The following is a 21500-nucleotide window of genomic DNA, read 5'->3' on the forward strand; positions in this document are numbered from 1 at the left end:
TTCTGTTTATTGTTTTTTGCACAGTGTGTAGAAAGACAAATCATAAATGCAGTTACACGCAGTACTTCATCACTTGACAGTGGGGGGAAAAAAACTCTAGCTTACTGAAACAGTCTATATAAACAAGTCTTGTAAATGTTCCTTTCTGTCATAAAACAGAAAACTGTCTTTTATCTCCTTGAAAAATGTTTTTCCTATTCTTGTATTTCCTGAAATGTTTTTGGGTTTTTTTTAAATCTGAGGATTTTATGACTTGTCTGTTTTTATGGTGCTGCCTTGTGAAGCACTTAGTAAATTTGATTTTTAAAGGTGCTCCATAAGTGAACATCATCCTTGTTATTATTCTCATAAAACCACACGTTGATAAACGTTAATAACGAGCCTACCCGGGAACGTCTGGTCCGGTGGAACACCGTTCGCGCGTTGTTCAAACCTCCCAAAAACGTTTTTTTTTGTTTTTTTTTTGTTGTCAAGGCAACTAACGGCTTTCAATTCATCAAAGTCCAGATGACACGACTGGTCGCATAAAAACCCGGACCCTAACCCCAATTTACAACAGCGGACAGTCGTGACAATGCAGGGGCAAACCCGAAGAAGAAAACGAGAGACGGTTCGAGAAGACGGTCCGCCCGACAGAAACCGGGCCTCTGAGCTCTGTCAGACCGGAGACAGAGATCAGACTCGACAGCGCACCGGGACCGAGACTAATTCTGCGTCCTCGGTCGGAGCAAGGAGTCGGGTACCACCCCTATCGGCCTTTTCCGACAAACCGCCACTCAATCAAGGTGCTGTGGCGGAGGAGAGCAGCCGCGGCGGTGGCGGGGTCAGGTCAGAGACGGTCGCCCCAGGGCCTCCGTCTGGTGGACGCGTCGTCGCCGAGAGGCTGGACGTGCCACAGGCCGCCGCAGCCGGAGAACCCCCGAGGCCGGATCCAGCTCGCCTCGCCGCGACCTCACCCAGTCCCGGAAGCGTTAGCGCGGTCGCCAGCTTCACCATCCCGCCAACAGAGGAAGGTAGGGTATCCCTGTGGGGTCTGGGTGGGACCTGTCAGAAAAGAGGAAAATAAACACAAAATGTTGGATGGAATATTTTTAAGAAAATCAAAATAATGAGATACTTGGTCAAAATCATAATGTAGGCTACTAAGTCAAAACTTTTTTGCTTGTAACATTTATGATATAGACAAATTGAACTCATTGAGTCACAACTGTGATATTTTAACTCACATCTTCGAAGCAAAAATGAGACGAAATTTCTGATTTATTTATTATGAGATGTGAGGACAGGAGATGTATTCTGTACAGACTGCAAATTTGTGGTCTCTGATACTGACCTGACATGAGATTTTAAGTCAAACTTAGTTTTTTCTGTGTCACAATTGTGAGATAGTAAGTAACAAAGTTTGAGATTCTGGGTCAAAATTATGGGGAAATAATATTGATAGAGTAAGTCAACGTTAAAATATATAAATTGAGAATTTTGATTTACTACTTTTGACTGACTACGTTATTTTTCCCCCCTCACTATCGCATAATTTTGACTTAAAAGCGAAAACTTTGATGTAGTAGCTCACGAGTTTGACTTACTAGTTTTGGATATTTGTTTATTATCATACAGCTGTTTAAGGGAATCTTTATCGAAATGATCAATAATGTACTAACAAATACCTTGTGTCTTATTCTGAATGTTGTTTTTTTTTCTTTTTTTCAACAACTGCAAATGAAGCACTCAGTCCCCCAAATGTCTCCCTCAGATCTGAAGCAGATGCAGTCCATCCAAGACAAGAATGGACATATCAAACGGCCGATGAATGCCTTCATGGTGTGGGCTCGTATCCATCGGCATGCCCTGAGCAAAGCCTGCCCCGGGGCCGGCATGATAGACACCAGTATTCAGCTGGGCCGCGAGTGGTCCAAGCTGAGTAAAGAACAGAAGAGGCCCTACTATGAAGTGGCTCACAAACTGAAAAACACACATAAGCAGCAATTCCCTGGTATGAGCATTTAGAGGGACAGTGACAGTGACAAATGGATAATGAACATTTACTGCAAGGTTACTGCACTGTCTTGTCTGCGGATATACAGTAATTTCAGGTATGAAAGTGAGAAACTTTTGATTTTCACTTACTCTGGCTCTGTGCTTTGTTATATCATGCCAGATTATGAGTTTCGCCCCCAGAGGAAGAAGGGCAGAGAGCGTTTGTCCTCGGGGCAGGAAACAGGACAGGGAGCAGGACAGGACCCTGGTGTTTCCTCTTTGGTCTCAAAGGCCGTACCACCAGCTCAGTCCAAGTTGCTGGGTCTTACATTGCACCTATGTCCCTCCGTGATGCCCTGCACAGTGAACAACTATCCTCACTCATATTTTTACCCGTATAATGTGATGGGCCTCTACTCCAGGGTCCCGATCCATTGTTCAAGGTTAAGCTTTATCAGTGTTACATGACACTTTACATGAGACTTTAAGATGGAGAAACAATTCACAGAATTCCTAATTCAGTGACATTTGCTTTGATGCATTCAGTGGAGCATTTTCTAACGTACTTGCTCCTTTCTTACATCTTTCCACAGACACCCGAATGCCAGCAGCTCCATGGAAAAAGTGAGGAACCACCACAGCATTCAGCTGCCGAAGGACAAGGCGGCTCTGGCTGCAGAGCGTCATCCAGCTGATGTTAGTCATGACCTCCTCCTTGAATCTAACACAGCGTCAGAGAGCCTAGCTCAGCCTGACATTGACACCAGCCAAAAAAGCGACAGTAAATGCGAGTATTTTGTCGATGTCGTTGGACTGCTTTAAGAGATGTTCAGCACACACAAAGCAACACTTTCAGCGATATTTAGCGGGATTTATCTACATTTGGTTTATACTGATTTAAATAAAATGTTCTGTCTTTGTATGATTTGTAGTCTTCCTGACTTAGTTCAAGGAGCACCCAAACCAGATGATATCCGTTCACTAGACCTACCACATACTGCATGTGTGTAAAAAAAAAAAAAAAAAAGACATTACGTTACCTGATTGTCAGCTGTAATTATATTCAGATGTTTAACCTGTGCATAGTTTCATCCTCTCACCAGCAAAGGTGAGAAGTAAACAAACTCTCCTTAAGTATAATTCTGATACACTGGCTCTTTATGTAAGTAGTTTCCTTTAGTGAGAAGTAAAGGACAAAGCAGAGAAGAGCCTTGACTGAGATGGTGCATTATAACTCAATGGTGTAGTTTGACAAAACTATCTTGACACACAAAACAGCTAGTAAGTGCACCTTGTGTTAAGACGATTTAAGCTGTTTCTCTATGTTTTCCTTATCTCTGGGAAAGGATAGTAGACCACCACCACATGCGTAATATTTTACAAGGTCTTCATATATTTAGTATGTAAAATCTCTATTGGTGAAGTGACTAAAGCTGTCAGACCAATGTAGAGGAGTAGAAAGTATAATAATTCCCAAATATAAAGTAGTATGGAAAGGAAAATACTCAAGTACAAATACTGGTACAAAAGTACCTCGCTACTTTCTACCACTGGGTAGATTATTACTTCTTTTAAGTAGAGTAATTCAGTTCTTTTTCCACCACTGCTCACAACACTGGGCACACAAAGTACCCACAGCATACAAAGACCCACCACCACCACCACAATAAACAGAGAGATAAGTGGTAACAGCTAAGGGGGTATGCAAAAAGTGGAAGAGATTAGAGGCCACTTTATTATCCACAACACCCTGCACACTGCCTGAACAAAGACATCATGAAAAATGGGACCAAAGCGGACCAATGAACGCTCGGCTAAACCTCCGTGACATAAATCACCATCCAATCAGAGCTCACATTGTTCCGACTGCGCTGTGATTGACGCCAACGTTTAGCCAATACGAAACGGAGAAATCATCGCGGGGCGTTTCCAGGAAGGGAACGGTTACATTTTCCTGTAATGGCGGACCAGACAGAGAGCGAGACTATCGGGTTCAGCGACAACAGGTCAGATAGAAGCAAATAAAGTGTTAAATTGAGTATCGACTCAGTGGAATATTAAGCACAAGCTGAGATTTTATGCCGAGTTGTTTTTGATCGAGAGGTTGTTATAAACAGTGGATTTACTTGTGATTGTGGCCACGCTAGCTAACTAGCTTCTAGCTAATTAGCCTGTGTTGCCAAGCGGCTCGCCTCTGCTCTTCGCTCGTGGCACGCGGTAAACACCGGCAGCCAGGGCAAACACCGAAAGATATTTTCCTCTTACACAGGGCTGCTTTACTCAGCGGGCCCCGGGGTTTAGACACAGCTCTTATCTTAAGTGTGCGTCCTGTGCACAAATTTTAGTGCATAATAGCTCGCTAGCTTAGCTATGCTACATTCATTAGTAAGCAGGGGCGCATAAGTTCACGGCCGTTCAGTGTTTTGAGTGGACTGGCTTTCTGTTAGCCCAGTTAGAAATAGATTTTCTGATTGAGTGTTTATTTTTTATTTTATTTTTTATTTTGGATCGTTGTATGAGCACTTGTACGGCCAACAAGATAACAGCACGAAGAATTCAGCATTTAAACGTGGAATAATAAACACCACAAAGCTAAATAATGTACGACCGGGTGATTGCATCTTCAGGAGCGTATTTTTGCAGCTCACATACAATACTGTGCAAAAGTTTTAGGTATTTTAGATGTTTAGATTCTCATCCATCAGGCAACACCACCAGAGAGGCGTTTGATCGGTCCCCAGTTCATTCCGCAGCATGAAAACGAGCCCAAACATACAGCCAGAGTCATAAAGAGCTATCTTCACTCACAAGAAAGAAAGAGGAGTCCTGCTGCAGATGCAATGGCCCCCACAGAGCCCTGATCTCAATATCATGGAGTCAGTCTTGGATTATATGAGAAGACAGCGTAAATCCACGGGAGAAATCTGACAAGTTTTCCAGATTTTTTTTTTGTTTTCTTTACTGCACATTGTATTTATTAATTGATAAATGAAGGTTAGTCATAGTTAGTTGCACTTTACTTTTAGTTCCTTAAACTTTTGCACAGTGCTATACATCAATCAGCAGAACCACATCATTAGTAAACCATAAAAGCATTCAGTCTTAATTCATTCATTATCGTGCACTCTGATGTTATGGCCAACAACTTAACAATTTTAAATTGGCCACTCTTTAGTGATATTCAAGAAAACATCATGTGGTTAATATGATACCTGTATATCCTTTTTTTGTTAACCAGCCTTCCCTGTAGTTAAAGTTACTTTATAACATTGGATTTACCTGTAGCTTTCTGGAATGGTTTGATAGCAAGTTAGCATGTTAGTATTGATCGGAGTGGCGATGTGTAAGGGTGTTTGTTAATGCTCCTTAGCAATCGACCATTGAACACTTAGTGTAATTCAATATTACTTTGTTGTACTAGAATGGCGCAGCAGGCGGTGAGGTTCCGCGGCCCTGCCCCTGCACCTGCGCCTGCCCAGACCCCTGTGTTACGAGGCCCACCGCCACTCCTTAGGCCACCACCACCTCCTTTTGGGATGATGAGGGGGCCCCCGCCACGACCCCCATTTGCACGTCCACCCTTTGACCCCAACATGCCGCCCATCCCACCCCCAGGAGGCATGCCACCACCCATTGGACCTCCCCACTTACAGGTAACTGTTTACCATTTCTTATACATGCATGTTTTTCCTTATGGAAGTGAAGGGCTGAACTATTTTTATATGAGCCATCTGTCAAACCATATTTTGAAAATCACACTGCGTCAATGTGTCGGTCTGTCAAAACTGACGATCCATTTGAATGGGTCAATGTATGTCATCAAGCGGCCCTCCTCCACAACCCCTGACTGCTTTGGTGGTGTCCTGGCATTTCTATCAAGGAACTAGAAACTCCACGAAAAAAGAGAGAGAAAGGAAAAAAGAAGAAAATGATGGACAGAGAGAAAGCATGATATAGATAGAAAGCATGCACATGTGGATGAGAGAGAGGGCGCATGCTCATGGACAGAAATGGAAGTGAAACTGAAACCCAACTTTTCTCTGGAAATTCAGTGTGATCCTCAGGTTTATCAGTGAAGTGTATGGAACTACAATGCAGACATGATTGTCTACAGGCTATCTTATGAATGGGTACAACACATATTAGTTAAATACCTTAAGAGTATATATGTGTATTAATTTTGGATAACTATCCCTATTCCTTACAGTTTGAAAACTAAATGTTGGTATCTTTTGCTCCAGAGACCTCCCTTCCTTCCCCCTCCCATCGGTAACCTGCCACCTCCTCCAGGGATGCTGTTTCCTCCAGGGATGCCTCCTGTTCCTACAACTGGAACCCCTGCACTCAACCCTACAGAGGAGATCTGGGTGGAGAACAAGACGCCAGAGGGAAAGGTAAACTGGAAGTCATATGAGAGCACATAGCAGGGTTGCTACCCTACTCGCCTGATTGTACTTCAACATTTTTGCTGGGGGAAGTCTGTAAACCTAGAAATTTCGAAGCACTATACACTACTCAGAGGAACCAGTGACTCACTAAAAATAATTACATTTGAGCGCTGTTGTGTCCGATCTCACACATACACACACACACACACACACACACACACACACACACACACACACACACACACACACACACACGAAAAAACTGATTAAGGAAAATCCTGTGGTAAATTGTTTTAATTAATATCTTTACCATTGGACTGTAAATTGGGCTGGCTTTCTAAAATAAGTAATTTTGAGAGAAATCGTGCTTAGTAAGTGTCAGTATAATCAACAAAACTGATAATCCCAATAATCCTGTGATATCATTATAGGGGTAGATGACAAATATGATTTTGCCTAGCATTATATTCTATATATATTCTTACTGTTTGTCACCAAGTTACAAGTGTTTTCTTGTCTGTTATCCCTCCAAAGGCATATTACTATAATGCCAGGACCAGAGAGTCATCGTGGAGTAAACCAGATGGTGTAAAGATCATCCAGCAGTCTGAACTCAATCCTCTTCTTGTAGCGGGGGCTGGGGCTGGGGGGACAGGTACAAGTGTAGGGGTGACTGCAGCTGCCAGCTCAAGCAGCGTCAACACTACAGCCAGCACTGCAGCTGCAGCCTCCCCTACTCAGGCCCCATCCACAACCCCCTCCCGCACTCTCACCTCCAGTCCAGACTCCACCTCCTCCCCTTCCCCTTCTGTGTCCATTGCAGGTAAGTACACAGTCTTGTATCAAGCATACACACATCCACACTCACAAAATCAAAACTAAAAATCCTCTTTTTTGTCTTTTTGTTCCACAAAGCCACTGTTGTAGCAGACTTAGCCCCTGTTGCCACAGTGACCTCAACTGTTGCTGTGTCTCCAGTCACTGTGGTAACTGTTTCCACGGTGCCATCACCTGTTACGGCGGTGCAGACTGTGCCACTGCTTCCTGCAGCCCTGCCTCACAGTGTGGCCCAACCCACCGCTGCCATACCTGCCTTCCCCCCAGTCATGGTGCCACCTTTCAGGGTGCCTTTGCCGGGCATGCATATTCCTCTACCAGGTAAGAACTGCAAACTAAGAGCAAGAAACTAACAGGCCACAATATCTAGCTGCTATCACTATAGTACTAAGTTGTTCATATATATATATATGTATATATATATGTATATGTGCGCATGTGTGTGTGTGTGTGTGTGTGTGTGTGTGTGTATAAAGAATATAAGAGGACCTCTAACTGATGGTAGATTTGCCCCCCATCTAGCTGGTAGAATTGATAAACCTTCGAGCACCAACAGATTTTTTTTTTTGGAATATTGCTGATTTTTCATTCATAGCCTGGTAAATGGTATTGTCGGGTTTCCACTGAAAAGAACAAGGGGTTTACGGATTTTTTTGCAGATTTATTCGTTGAGCTCAGGTACAGTATTTTGGTTTTACACTGACGTTTAGAAAGCCGAGATGCCCTGAAACAATCCTAAGGATCAGTACTGGGGTGATCAGGGTATAGATTTATGGATTGGTATTGGCTAAAATAAAGCAGATAAAATGACGATCCATTCTTTAGTGTACTCTCGTGAGTTTTGTCCGCCTCAGCCTGCTAGTGTTGCTCTGCTACTCCCCTTTATGCCACCCTGCAGTACAGCACTGTACTCAGATATGCGAGTGAAAATTAGAGTTTGAGTTGGCAAAATACATGGATTTACTAAAGTTCAACTTCAATGCTCTCTTTCTCACTAGCAATGAGCAGCAGTGTATAAAACATTCAGGTAACATCTTCTCATTTTTAGTCTGTGCTAACCGCTGCTTTCACTAGTTAAAATGATAAACGTTGCTAGTGGCAGGTCATATCATCTGTAACTGATTAACTTTAATCCTGCAAGTAACTCAATGACAGAACAAAATTAAACTTGTTGGGTTCAAGTGTCTTTACTCAGCCAAAGACTATTTGTTAGGGAAAGAAACTTTTCTATTGTGAGTGGGCTGCGTTTTTGTAGTTTCAACAACTGCAACAGAGGGATCCGTCTTCTCTCTAGCTTATTGTGTCTCCCAGTTAAACTTTCATATGACCAAAAAACCCCAATCGGGACATCCCAAGTAGAAAGTACAGTGTTGCTAGTAAGTTAACCAGTTAAGATTACTTGATTATTCTGATGCTAGTGGGCTACTACAACTGGTATTTAGTTTACAGTCCCTGAGGAGAAACTGATTCAGTATTATGGGCACATTTATGATTACAACAATAACATGTGGGCAGGTAGTGGACTCCAGCTCTAGCTGTTATGGGAACACCACAGGGGGGTATGATTATTTTGTGGCAATAGGGACACTCACTCAAAGCTTATACATGTTTCTAAAAGACTTCCAACTCAATATCTCCTGGTAATGGATAACCCTATTTAGTGTGGTCAACACAGAATTGTCAGCAAACATTTTGTTCAACGGTCACATAAGAACACGTCTTCAGTGCAGTGGCTGAAATTTAAATGTAGACTAATGTAAATGCTCCTGCTAGTCCTCCTTGTTTGCTTTCTGAGTCTTATCTGTTGCTTTTCTCTTCTCCTCTGTTATATGTCTTCTTTTATTCCTTCTGGTTTCTTTCTGTCCTTCATTTTAACGAACAAACTCATTTGGGTAGTTAATTTCCTCAGTTTATTGTGCACTCTGTGGACGAAGTGTCTGGCATAATCAGAATTACGATCAGACTGGGCTGGGAATAGATCAGGGCGTTTGTTCATTCAACTGATAAATATCAGACTGAGAGCTTCCTGATTGACTTTGAGATTTGTGGTGTTCCAACATTATGTATTCACTTTTTCAGATGTGCTTTTTAATGGCCTCCAAATAAATCTTAGTTCAGATTGTAAACCCAATGTACACTGTGCTCTCAAAACTAATTACAAGTGCAAAAATGTCAGCAGAGACTGGGTAACTGTCTTAACAGAACAGTGATGCACAATCCAAAATTTGGGCGTGTGTTTGTCTGAGTGGGGCCACACACACAAACTCTTACACACCATGGTAGCTGATGTCTAGTGTCCTCCTGTGTTCAACCAGATGCTTGCTTGTCTATTGTTCTTTCAGGTGTAGCAATGATGCAGATAGTAGGTGCACCCTGTGTAAAGGCAGGCCCCAGCGCCAACGGTAAACACCCAGCCGCTCGCCTCTCAGACCTACAGTAGATGGCATGGTAGTGAATGATGTCTACATGAGTCATATGGTATATATGGGAACTCTCAAACAGTGGCACGGTGGTGAATGCTGTGAACATGATCCATTCGGTGTACAGTGGTGAAATTTCTTCCATTTCAACCAGCAGGATATGCAGTCATTGTGATTATACTTACAGACTTCACATGATAAATTTAATCTGGATTAAGTATGCCACATATAACATTTCATCATGAGCATGTTTTTAAGATGTTGTACTGGACAATGTGCTAAACTATAGTTTCCATTAATTTCTTGTTTAAAACAAACTGGAAATAAAGAATATTTCCAGGTGCAAATGTAAAACTATTCAAACCTTCACTAACTTATGAATGCACTTTGTTTGCGCGTTGTCCTCAGGAACTGGTAGGATCTTGTTTTGCTCTGTTTACTGGTAAATGAGATTACACTTGAAAATGTAGCAGATGAATTGTTAGATTGGGCCAAATCACTAATTTTTTTTAGGATCAGTCATTTTATTTAGGTGTGTGGTTGATGAATGCAAACAAGCTGAGACAGAGACCATGTTTGTAAGGACAGTCCTATTAATGTTAGCTGCTGCTGTCTAGTGCTTCAGTAGTGTAATAGTCAGGACTACATGTTGTGGTCATGTTGTTGTCCTCTTTTGTGGCATGGTTGTGTGTGTGTGGTCACTGCTATGTTTGTTTATGTATGTGGCCTGTGTTTGTTGTCAATAAGTTATGTTTAGATTTCAGCAGTTTCTTCCACAACATGATATTACTGTTTTTGTTGTTTTTTTTGTTTTTTAAATCACTATCTAATAATCAACTTCTCTAGATGACCAGACATATACTTGCAAGAAAAGTCCCTTTTTTAAATTGCAGTGAGTCATTCTTATCCTGCTTGGAGAAACCTACTCTCTTACCTCTGGTTTTCCTAATACATGTTGTTGATTACAAATGGGCAACCTGACATATGACATTCCACAAAATTATGTATAAATTAATTCTTTTTCTAGAGTTTAGTCCACTGCAACTACTATTAGTGGCTCAGACAGAAAGATGACTGTCAGCTAATCATGGTCTGTCTCTTTCCTCTCTGACCAATGACAGGTATGCTTCCTGGTATGGGCCCGCCTTTAGTTTCCATGATGCACCCCCAGCTGGCTCTCTCAGCAGCCCCTGCCTCCATGGCCGGATCATTGCAGCTCCCTGAGTGGTCAGAGTACAAGACTGCTGATGGGAAAACGTACTACTACAACAACCGAACACTGGAGTCCACCTGGGAGAAGCCCCAGGCCCTGGTGGAGAAAGGTAGGCACTGCTGACACACACACACACAAACACACACACACACACACACACACACACACATGCTTTGTCAAGCTATGGGATGGTGAGATGGTCATCTGTTAACCACTTATCTCAAAAGCTGTACCCTCAATCATTTCCCACCCACCAACAATACTGTCATTTGTCAGTCAGAATGCACAACCAAACATGCAAGAGCACTGGAGCCATATTCACAAAACATCCTTAGGCTAAAAGTGACTCCTAGGTAGCCGAGTTAGGAGAAACTCATGGAATTAAGGGGCATGTCCGTCCTAACTTCTTGGCCTATGATTAAACAAAGCCTTTTATAGCTAAAAGTAGGTCCTAAGTCTGTGGGAAGTTAGAGGCAGTCCAGGGGACTCCTTAGTCACTAAGATCTGTTCACAGGCAGTAATGTGCTGCAGGTAAAGTGCTTAGTGTGTAAAAGTTTTGTACAAATAGAACGATAATGAACTTGTTAAACCATATTCTGCTGGCAGACATTTAATAAGTATTCAATAGGCTTACCAACAAATCTAACCAATTTAGTAACACTGGAGATGATGGTTTGGACATCAGAAAAATATAGTTTGCAGCGCTGATGATCGTAGCCTCAGCTGTCTGACAGATTTATTCATTAAAGTAAAAAGGCTCTCTTCAGACCCCAATCATCAACTGCAAACAATAAATAAGTTATTTCATGACTATCACTGGATTATCCCATAAAATCAGTGCTTTATATAGAAATATAAAGCACTTATAAACACTTGTAAAGTCAATACTTAACATTGTTAGATGCATGATATCCATCCATCCAAATTTAATTCCTTCTTCATGCTGTGTATTAATACATTTTTTCACATTACTGACACACCCGCCACTTCTCTTAGCTCAGGTGTTCTAGTTCTTTACTAAAAGTTGCTCTCAGCAGCTTTGTGGATAGCTCTTGAGAAAAAACACTTATGAAATTGTAATACCATTTAGGAGGTATTCTGGTGGTAAGATAAGATTTTCTGTGAATACAGCTCTTGATTCCATATTAGCTGCCCTAAGATTTACCAATGTCACTTGCAGCAGGGTATATTCAGGTCTTCAAAAGTATTAAAAAGTACAGAATTTAGTGTCCTGAAAAATAACCTTAGATGGAATTAAAAAGTCTACATTTCATTTACAAAGATCTTAAATGTCTTCTTTTGCTTGGTGTAGAGAGTAATGTCAGTTATCAAATGTTTTCGTATCCGATTCAGGGCTATTGGGGGACACAATTACATATTTATAAATTACTGAGACTTGTGCAACAGTGGGTTTTGCTGCAGGAAGTTATTCAGTCCCTAGTAAATAATTCCTTGGTCTATTGTCCCTACTGGTTTTCCATCATTCATTCGCACTATGGCTGGTATGATCGTGAAACAGGTATTAAATTGAATTCAGTGTGGTATTAAAATGGTCTTAAAAATTCTTAAATTTAACTTGGTGAACCTTGCAGAAACCATGAGAAGGTATGCCATGAAAATTAGCAGGTTTAAGTCAGCTTTTTTAAAGAATTTATGTAAACTGAATATGAAACCCTGGCAGAAATGATAACAAGCTTTATTTGTTAAGCTACACTACACCATTTTTTTAATTGCCTTACTTTTTGTTTGTGTCTGTCTGTCTGTCTGTCTGTCTGTCTTTCTTTCTTTCTTCAGAAAAAGAAGCTGAAAAGGCCAAGGAGCGTCTGGCCCAGGAGGAAGCAGAGGCAATGGAGATGGAGGATGAGGAAAACAAAACAGAAAACACTAATAATGAGAAGGAGGTATGTGAATCGTAGATACACCAGATTTAACGACAAAAAAAAAAACAGATGCGTCCTCCGTCTCAAATTTTGAAATTCAAGCGTGCTTTGTTGCTATGACCATAATTGAATACAGTATTATCAAAGCAAGTTGTAAAAGTTATACATTATTTATAGTATTCCAGAACGTAAGAAAAGAGGACATCAAATACATACACTAAAGTAGGGGTTTTCAAACTGTGAGGTGAGAGTTGTAGGAGGGAGAGACGTGAGGTGAACGTGACAAGTGAATGCCAGTGTTTTAAAAACAACAAAAAGTTAGTTATTGTAGTTTGTCCTGCTTATCAGCACACACAGCTCATGGAGGCACTTAAGGTTCTTTTAAAACCATAGTGGCTGATCGAGAGCAGTTTGCATCAAAATCATACTACTTCTCGCAGTCAAATAGTCATTGAAAAAGACTCTTCTTGTAACTCCAAAACTTGCCTGAGAATAACCATGTTTTTAGGTTTTCTTCAGTATCAAAGTAATCCAATGATAGGTGTTTGTATACACGTGGATACGCTGCAAACTGGAACTGCTAATGGCTAATTCTGCACACTTTTTATGGTTCCAGTTTGCCAAAATGTAAATGAATACCAACTTAAAAAACAGTTGTATCCTATAACATGACCTACTGAATCCATATCAGCATTGTACTTTGTGTTTGTATCCCCAAAGCAAATTGGGTAATGTAGTTCCATTCATATTTTTTTTAATTTTTGTTACACTATAAATATTTTTTTGACATTACGGAAGTTCAATGTTGTACTCTAAACACCTATATTACTGCACTACATAGAATTTAATACTAAAAGAGTGTAAGAAAAATAATTTCCAAAAATCTTAAAGAATAAATAAACAAAAATATAGATGATAAGATACACTGTGGTTTAACAGGTCACTGTAATGGTAGTGGTGAGAACCAATTTTTCTTTCTCTCTGTCAAGGAGCCTAAAGAAGAAGACATGACAGAGGAGGAAAAAGCAGCTCAGAAAGCCAGGCCTATAGCCACCAACCCTATCCCTGGCACACCATGGTACGCACACCACACTTCACAGCCTACATTATCTCTCCTTGCCCTTTAATGCAATACATTTAATGTATTCTTTTTTTTATCTCTTTTAATCTCTGTGCCGCCTCTCGATGGCTATGTGTGTCGACCATTTTATACTAGGTGTGTGGTATGGACGGGTGATGACCGTGTGTTTTTCTACAACCCGACAACACGGCTGTCCATGTGGGACCGACCCGAGGAGCTGGTTGGCCGAGCTGATGTTGACAAGCACATCCAGGAGCCGCCACACAAGAGAGGTCTGGAGGACAGCAAGAAGACAGGTGTGGATAAAGAAACACTCACGTGCAGTCAGTGATTATGACATTGAACACAGTGCTCGATTTTTTTTTTTGATAATTTGAATCAGTTACCTTTTCTAAAGCACAAAACCAGTGGCCAGAGAAAGATATAAGTGCACTAATAGTTTTTATATGGAGCAAGGCATTTGTAAGGTTTGTGTATTCAAGGGCACAGTCTGTGATTTGGATGTAAACAAAATTCATTAGAGTGCAGCTATTACTTCTAAATGCTGAACACTACAGTGTTTGTAGTGTTTATTTTATGTCTTTTTGTTCATACACAGTAATCAATAAGGAGGAGCCAGAATTAGCCATTGCTACTGAAGAGAATCAGGATGAGGAGCCAACCAAGGCCAAAAAAAGGAAGTAAGTATCCCATTACTTAATGCTATAGTACTGTAAAACCTTAAGGGGTGAACTTGTCTCTGAAAAAAAAAATATATATATAATACTTTCAATCTTCTTTAACCCTCCCCCTGTCATGTTCCTCCTTTTTCCCTACCTCCTCTCTCCATTCTCACTGATAATTCTCTCACCTCCTCTCGTGACCATTTGTGGCTTCACCCTCACAGGAAGGAGGATGTGAAGGAGGCAGACTCAGAGAAGGAAGCAGCAATGGAGGCAGAACTCAGAGCTGCCAGAGAACGAGCTATAGTGCCGCTGGAGGCCAGGATGACCCAGTTCAGAGAAATGCTGCTGGAGAGAGGGGTAAAACTAATTTTATGCTGAAGTTACTAGATATTTTAACACCTAGTTTTTCAGTCTTTGCTTAAAGGCACCCCATCAAAGGAGTGGGCTTTGGGGCACTTACACAGGCCAGAGAGAGACAAAAACCCCGTATTCAAAGGTTTTTCTGTGCCTTGTTGCTTATTCCCTTGTCACTTCTTGAATTGTTCTCAATCAAATTATGAAATTTTACATAACAGTGTTCTGAGTTTCGTGTTTAGGTTGTTACTGGATGTAGACAGTTAATATTAAACCTTTGTGGTATATGGTTACATCTTACAGTAATTGTCTGTCTAATTCCATTGTTGTATCTTTTACGTGTAGGTGTCTGCATTCTCAACTTGGGACAAAGAGCTTCATAAGATTGTGTTTGACCCACGTTACCTTCTGCTCAACCCAAAAGAGAGAAAACAGGTTCAGTTTCTCTTCCTGTTTCATGTGTTTCTCTTTCCTCCCTAACTATTACTCATTCTCCCTTTCTTATTGTGTTGTCATTACCATGAGAAGGCCATTTTCAAAAAATCTTTCAGTCACAGTTTTGTGATTATGTCCACTACAGGTGTTTGATCAGTATGTGAAGACGCGAGCAGAGGAGGAGAGAAAGGAGAAGAAAAACAAGCTGATGCAGGCCAAAGACGAGTTCCGGAGGATGATGGAGGAGGCGAAGCTCACACCCAGGTAAAGGCACAGACCAGTTTTTCTACCCAATAGTCTGTGATTAGTGTTTTAAAGACCAATATTCATATCTTTGGTGTGAAACTGCTGATATTCAGTTAGACAGATGTGAATAATTAACTGCCTATACAGAAAAGAAAATTCTCTTTACAATATAATCAATCATGCCATAGTAGGTTTTCTGTCTTTTTTTTTTTATAAGCACAAGTGAAAGAATACAACAGATATGTGTTTTTATTGAACAGTTTATTTACCCCCCCCCGCACTACTCGCAATATTTAACATCATCATACAGTATTTGTATTTAACAATTTAACATAATAAGTAATTAATATTTTTTTTTTTTTCCACATTGTGTTGAAGAAATAATTTCATGAGATATAATTGTGTGTTGTAAAGACATTTTTTTTTTTTTTTTTATGGATGTTGTTGCAGAACAACGTTTAGTGAATTTGCAGTGAAGCACGGCCGAGACCCGCGATTTAAGACCATAGAGAAGATGAAGGACAGGGAGGCTATCTTCATTGAATTCATCACCGCTATGCGGAAGAGGGAGAAAGAGGACTCCAAGTCCAGAGGAGAAAAGGTATCAATCAATAACTCGCGAGCATTATTGTACAGCATCTCTCTCCCAAACAAGTATGTGGTGATTTTGTCGTAGGTTAAAGAGGTCGAATGACGTCCGCAGGCGCCTGTTGCCCTGCTGACGTGTCATGGAGCAAGTTACTCAGGCTCTTCCATCTGCCGGGTTCCCGCTCTCCAGCTAGACAGATTTCTAATTCATTTTGATGTGTGTATGTTTGGTCCCAGGTGAAGCAAGACTTCTTTGATCTCCTGACTGAGCAGCACATAGAGGGAGGCCAGCGTTGGAGCAAAGTTAAAGAGAGGCTGGAGACTGACCCGCGTTACAAGTCTGTGGACAGCTCTGCACTCAGAGAAGAACTTTTCAAACAGTACACGGAAAAACAAGCCAAGGTGGGGGCATTTCTGTGTGTTTTACAGATGGAAACAATGACTTGAATCAGGTGCGAGCCAGTGAATTAGAGCAAGAGGATGGTTTTAATATTTATGTGGTTTTGATATCTGATCTGGGTGAGAGCAGCTGTAGAGTTATTTTTCAGTGTTGAACTGAACATTGCTCCGATAATTAATCATGTACTTTTGTACATGAGTGGGGAAAATAAATTAAGTCATTGTATTGTGATTTGTGTGTGTGTGCATTGTAATATTCATTCCAGCCTAATGACAACTTTGTTGTTAAGCTAACCCTGATTTACAGCTCTGGGTTTTAGCACAATCCTCATTGAGTGGGTTTTCATCCATCTGTTTTTAATGCTCACATTTTATTTGCACATAAAGAAACATGAGTGGAAACACCTAAAATTCAAAAAAAAACCTTGAAATATCACAATACAACATCAATACAAATTTCATGCTTGGCTGAGAAGGAAAGGTTGGTGTATTGATAAAAGCAAAATGCAATAAAGTGCAATGGAAATAGACTTGCTGAATTAATCATGTCATCTGCTGAAGGTTCTGCTCTTTTGTTTTGTTTTGTTTATTTTTTTTGCCAATTTTCTCAAAATTTTTCTATAGAATTAGCGCTACAATTGGATGGAAACCTAGCTATTGTCAACAACAGGTAACGAACAAAACTGACACAGACCATGTGTGTCATCCCCCACAGAGCGTGGACATCGAGAAGGAGCGGGAGTTGGAGCGGCAGGCTCGTATTGAGGCCAGTCTCAGAGAGAGGGAGCGTGAGGTGCAGAAGGCCCGATCAGAGCAGACCAAAGAGATCGACCGGGAAAGGGAGCAGCACAAGAGGGAGGAGGCCATCCAGCATTTCAAAGCTCTAATGTCTGATATGGTGAGATGCTCTGCAGATTTTTGTTTCCTGATGAAATGTACTATAGTGGGATTAAAAAAAAAAAAAAGAAGGATATTTGAATTTACACAAAGTCCTAATCTATTTTTGTCCTCACCAGTTTGTCATTTCTCACTTTTTCACAAGATTTGATAAGAAAAATGGGGGTGTAACAACTGATTCTAACCAAATGGACAAAGGTTGTATCTCAGTTCAGAGTCCCTGCAGACACAAGTCAGATTTTACAGATAGGATTTGACTGCAGGGATAATCACATTGGAGCACTGCCTTAACATTTGAGAAATCTAAGTATGTTGCAGAGCACGATTTTAACTAGTGCCTTTCAACTAGAACCATTATAGTTTGACCTTTTGCCAGAAACTTTGATCCCATGTAGCATTGAGTGATATTAACATTTCCTCTGCATTTAAATTGTTTTTTTTTGTTCATTCATTCCTCAGGTACGTTCTTCAGATGCAACGTGGTCAGACACACGCCGTAACCTGCGGAAGGACCATCGCTGGGAGTCAGCGTCGCTGCTGGAGAGAGAGGAGAAGGAGAAGCTGTTTAACGAACATGTAGAAGCTCTGGCCAAGAAGAAGAAAGAACATTTCAGGCAGCTACTGGACGAGACCAGCATGGTGAGAAGTAAAAACATGAAGCAAGAAAGGTTCCAAAAGCAGTGTCAACATCTGGAAAAGTTAACAGTCATCTGTAATAAGTCATTCATTTAGTCTCAGTTTTTTTTTTCTTGTGTGTCTGCACACAGGGGCAGCTATAACCATGTCATGTCCATGTATGGGCTTTATATATTATTTGTTCATGACCTGGGCCAATCACTGATTAATTTTATGAGCTTATTGACACATCTTTGTGTGTGTTGTAGATCACTCTGACAACTACTTGGAAGGAGGTGAAGAAGGTCATCAAGGAGGATCCTCGCTGTATTAAGTTCTCCTCCAGTGACAGAGTAAGGTTTCAAATGGGAAACCTCCCACCTGCGTTAGTCTGTATAAGTATAAAATGATAAGAGATTAGTCACTTTCTTTAAAAGAGTTTTGTGACTTGAGTGATGGGTTAAAACACTCTGTAGTAACATTGCAAGAATCTTCAGCAAAGTGTTTAGAAAACCCAAAGCATTCTTCCTCTGTTAGGTAGGGCAGACAAACAAAACAATCTGACTGAACCAGGTTAGTCAAAATGAAGGCACTCCTCAACCTGCGCTTGTTATATTGTTATAGTTAAATCAATTTCCAACTCAATCCACTTACTACTCTTTTACAATACCTCATCTCAAGCATAAATAACCTTGACCTTGAACAACATCTGTACATTGTTCCACATTTGTGGGACCAGCTAGTAGGTAGGTAGGTTAAACAAAAAAAATTGGAGGATATGGAAATATAGTATGAATCAAGTAGATTAGACTATAGTTCCAGAGAAATGTCAGCCCAAAGAAAGGGTATCTGAAGGTCTTAAAGCACTGAATTAATTTCCTTCCTTAGGAGGCGCCATAAACCGTAACATTATACGTCTATAAACTACAAGTGAGACTGGTGCGACAGTGGATTGTGATGAGTTTTAACCATCAGACCTGTAGCAAACGCTGTCATTACTGTGACCTATAGTAGCTAGGAAGCTGGTTGTCTAATAATGGACAAATGTCAATTTTAGCAAAAACTTAACCTAATCATGTTGTAATTGGTTTATCCATTCCACAGTTATTTGCCCCTCATCTGGGTCCAAGTCACATTAATTGATAATTCTATTAATGGGAATTATTCTTATATACAGCTGGGAAATGCTGACAAAAATGTGATATAACTGTCAATAAATTAATGTGCTAAATAATTGTAAGCCTTATTAGGAATGTGTTCCGATAGCCAGTTCCATTTTGGATCCAGCTCCTGGTCAGTAAAATACCCAGATTCATTAAGCTTTGATGCTAAGGAATCTCAAATCAAACCTTTTATCTCTCCCCACTCTTTTTTTTTTTTTTTTTTTAAAGATTCATATATTATGCTGCTCATCTCATTTTCAGGTTGTGAACATTAATTAGGCTGCCTCAAAAAACTGTAGTGTTTCTGCCTTGTCAGCCAGCGAAAGGTGACTAGGCATCTTTGATTTGTAGTTTAAGTTAATTGCAGATGTTGAGAGGTAACCCTAATAACACTAGATAAGGGATTCAAAAGGATTCATGTTTGATAAATGAATTGGATAGGCCTTATATTCCCTGCTCTTTGGCCTGTATGACTGTGAGGGTATGCAATTGCATTCTATGTGGTATTAAAGAGGCCTTGAAATATCTTAAATTCAATTTGACACTGCAGAAACTCAACATCAGCTGGCCGCTGACATAAAATCCAGATATTTTTAGACCTGTCTTAAAGTTCTTAAGGTGTGAGTTAAGTTACTTTACACAGCCATTGTTATCTGAGTTTTGGTGTGTGATGTGTTCATCTGTCTGTGCAGAAGAGGCAACGTGAGTTTGAAGACTACATCAAAGACAAGTACATCACAGCCAAAGCTGACTTCAGAACCCTGCTAAAGGAGACAAAGTTCATCACCTACAAGTCTGTATACTCTCTGTCACATACTACATATGCATAATCAAATAAGTGTCATTAAGAGCATTTAAAAATATTGCAAATTGTTTTGTTGCACATATATTCAATTTAAATACCCTTATACAATTGCAGCCCAGGAATATTACAGATTCTACCCAACTCCACTTGTCATAGTTCATTAACATGTAGATAGCATAGGATGTGACGGTGATAAACTCTCCTTTGACACACATTTTGTGTCACTTTTAAGCTCTGACCAGTTAAAACATTTGAATTAAAGTGACTTTGTTGTGTAGGAAATTCAGACAGTAGAAAATGGTACCTAATGAAGACATAAACCAAAATCTGAACAGCAGCTTGTTTTTAAATCTTCCCCTGAATCCCTGGTGCACAGAGAGGATGCTGTTAGTATTGCTGTCCTGCCTTCTGCCTGTATCACATCCTCCCTTCCCCCCAGGTCAAGAAAGCTGATCCAGGAGTCAGAGCAGCATCTGAAGGATGTGGAGAAGATCCTTCAGAATGACAAGCGGTACCTTGTTCTGGAGTGTGTCCCCGAGGAGCGCAGGAAGCTTATCATGTTCTACATTGAAGACCTAGACCGCCGCGGGCCACCTCCCCCCACCGCCTCTGAGCCCACCCGACGCTCCACCAAGTGACCAGTCACATCTTCTTCTCGGCCGATGCCCTACTCCTCCTTGCCCTCCCTTTGGCCAGAGCATGACCTCCCCCAACACCCCCTGAACCCCGCCCTTCAGGCCCACGGCTGGCCTCGCAGTGTTATTACTGGGGGTGATGTTGCTTAGAGATGTACCATAGAGATGAACGGTTAAGGTCTCTGTGTTATGTCGCCTCTTAGCCCTGAAATAGCCCTGCATTTAAGGCTACAGCAGGGAACAGTGGTTACCTGATCTCAAGGTGACCCTTGACCCCTCACCTCTGACTGATTAAATTAGAGGGAGAGAGGGATAGTGATGAGGCTGCTGCCCGAGCAGCCACAGAGGTGTAAGATAGCTGATGTAAATGAAGTTGAGTGTGTGTGGGAGTGCGTCCGTATGTGTCTGTGAGTGTGTGTGCATGTGTCTGAGGCGTCCTTAAGCCTTACTGCTCCACTGTGCCAGTCATTGTTTCAGCGGCTCAGTGTGAATGTTAGTTTCTGCTCAGTGGTTTACTCCAATGTCGCAGCAGTTTCTCTGTTGAATGAAATAAAGGAAACTTCCACTGTTTTTCAATATTTCGTCCTGTGGATTTCTTTTCTTAAGCCTCACAATTACTGCTTGAAGCTGTGGAACTAGTCATATGGAGAAAATAGTCCTAACTTAAACCCCTCTCTGTTTTCGCTGTTTCTGTTTTTGATAGCTGATTGTCATTTTTTTAAGCAAAAAGGTCTAAAATTTCACGATTAGCAGCTTCTCAAATGTGAATATTTGTTAGTTTTCCAGTTTTCTATGATAGTAAACGAGAAAATTTTGGTTCTTTAGACTGTTGATCAGACAAAATGCAGTGATCTGAATATGTAAAATTGGGCCTCAGGGATAATAATGGGCATGTTTCACTA

The 21500-nt window shown here is 40.9% G+C and overlaps 2 protein-coding genes across 3 annotated transcripts; both read left to right on the forward strand.

The window, feature by feature from the left end:
* The first annotated feature begins 574 nt into the window (after nt 1-574).
* On the forward strand, nt 575-2834 carry LOC120802861 (transcription factor Sox-17-beta.1-like). The gene is made up of 4 exons (XM_040151036.1): nt 575-1013; nt 1754-1993; nt 2159-2420; nt 2571-2834. Exons 1-4 carry the CDS (start codon nt 575-577, stop codon nt 2797-2799), a joined length of 1170 nt encoding a protein of 389 aa, XP_040006970.1. The 3' UTR covers nt 2800-2834.
* Nucleotides 2835-3889: 1055 nt separating this feature from the next.
* Nucleotides 3890-21174, forward strand: LOC120802736 (transcription elongation regulator 1-like). Of its 2 annotated transcripts, XM_040150843.1 has the most exons (21): nt 3890-3983; nt 5399-5630; nt 6219-6371; nt 6900-7188; nt 7281-7523; nt 9545-9604; nt 10744-10944; nt 12630-12736; nt 13705-13793; nt 13932-14092; nt 14395-14476; nt 14683-14818; nt 15161-15250; nt 15396-15514; nt 15947-16097; nt 16322-16486; nt 17199-17381; nt 17840-18019; nt 18265-18348; nt 19851-19951; nt 20403-21174. In XM_040150843.1, exons 1-21 carry the CDS (start codon nt 3937-3939, stop codon nt 20599-20601), a joined length of 3072 nt encoding a protein of 1023 aa, XP_040006777.1. In that variant the 5' UTR covers nt 3890-3936; the 3' UTR covers nt 20602-21174. The 2 variants fall into 2 exon arrangements, with proteins under 2 accessions (XP_040006777.1, XP_040006778.1); XM_040150844.1 differs by lacking the exon at nt 9545-9604.
* Nucleotides 21175-21500: the final 326 nt, after the last annotated feature.

The sequence above is a fragment of the Xiphias gladius genome, chromosome 17 (genome assembly GCF_016859285.1).
Source record: "Xiphias gladius isolate SHS-SW01 ecotype Sanya breed wild chromosome 17, ASM1685928v1, whole genome shotgun sequence".
NCBI classification, from domain to species: domain Eukaryota; kingdom Metazoa; phylum Chordata; class Actinopteri; order Istiophoriformes; family Xiphiidae; genus Xiphias; species Xiphias gladius.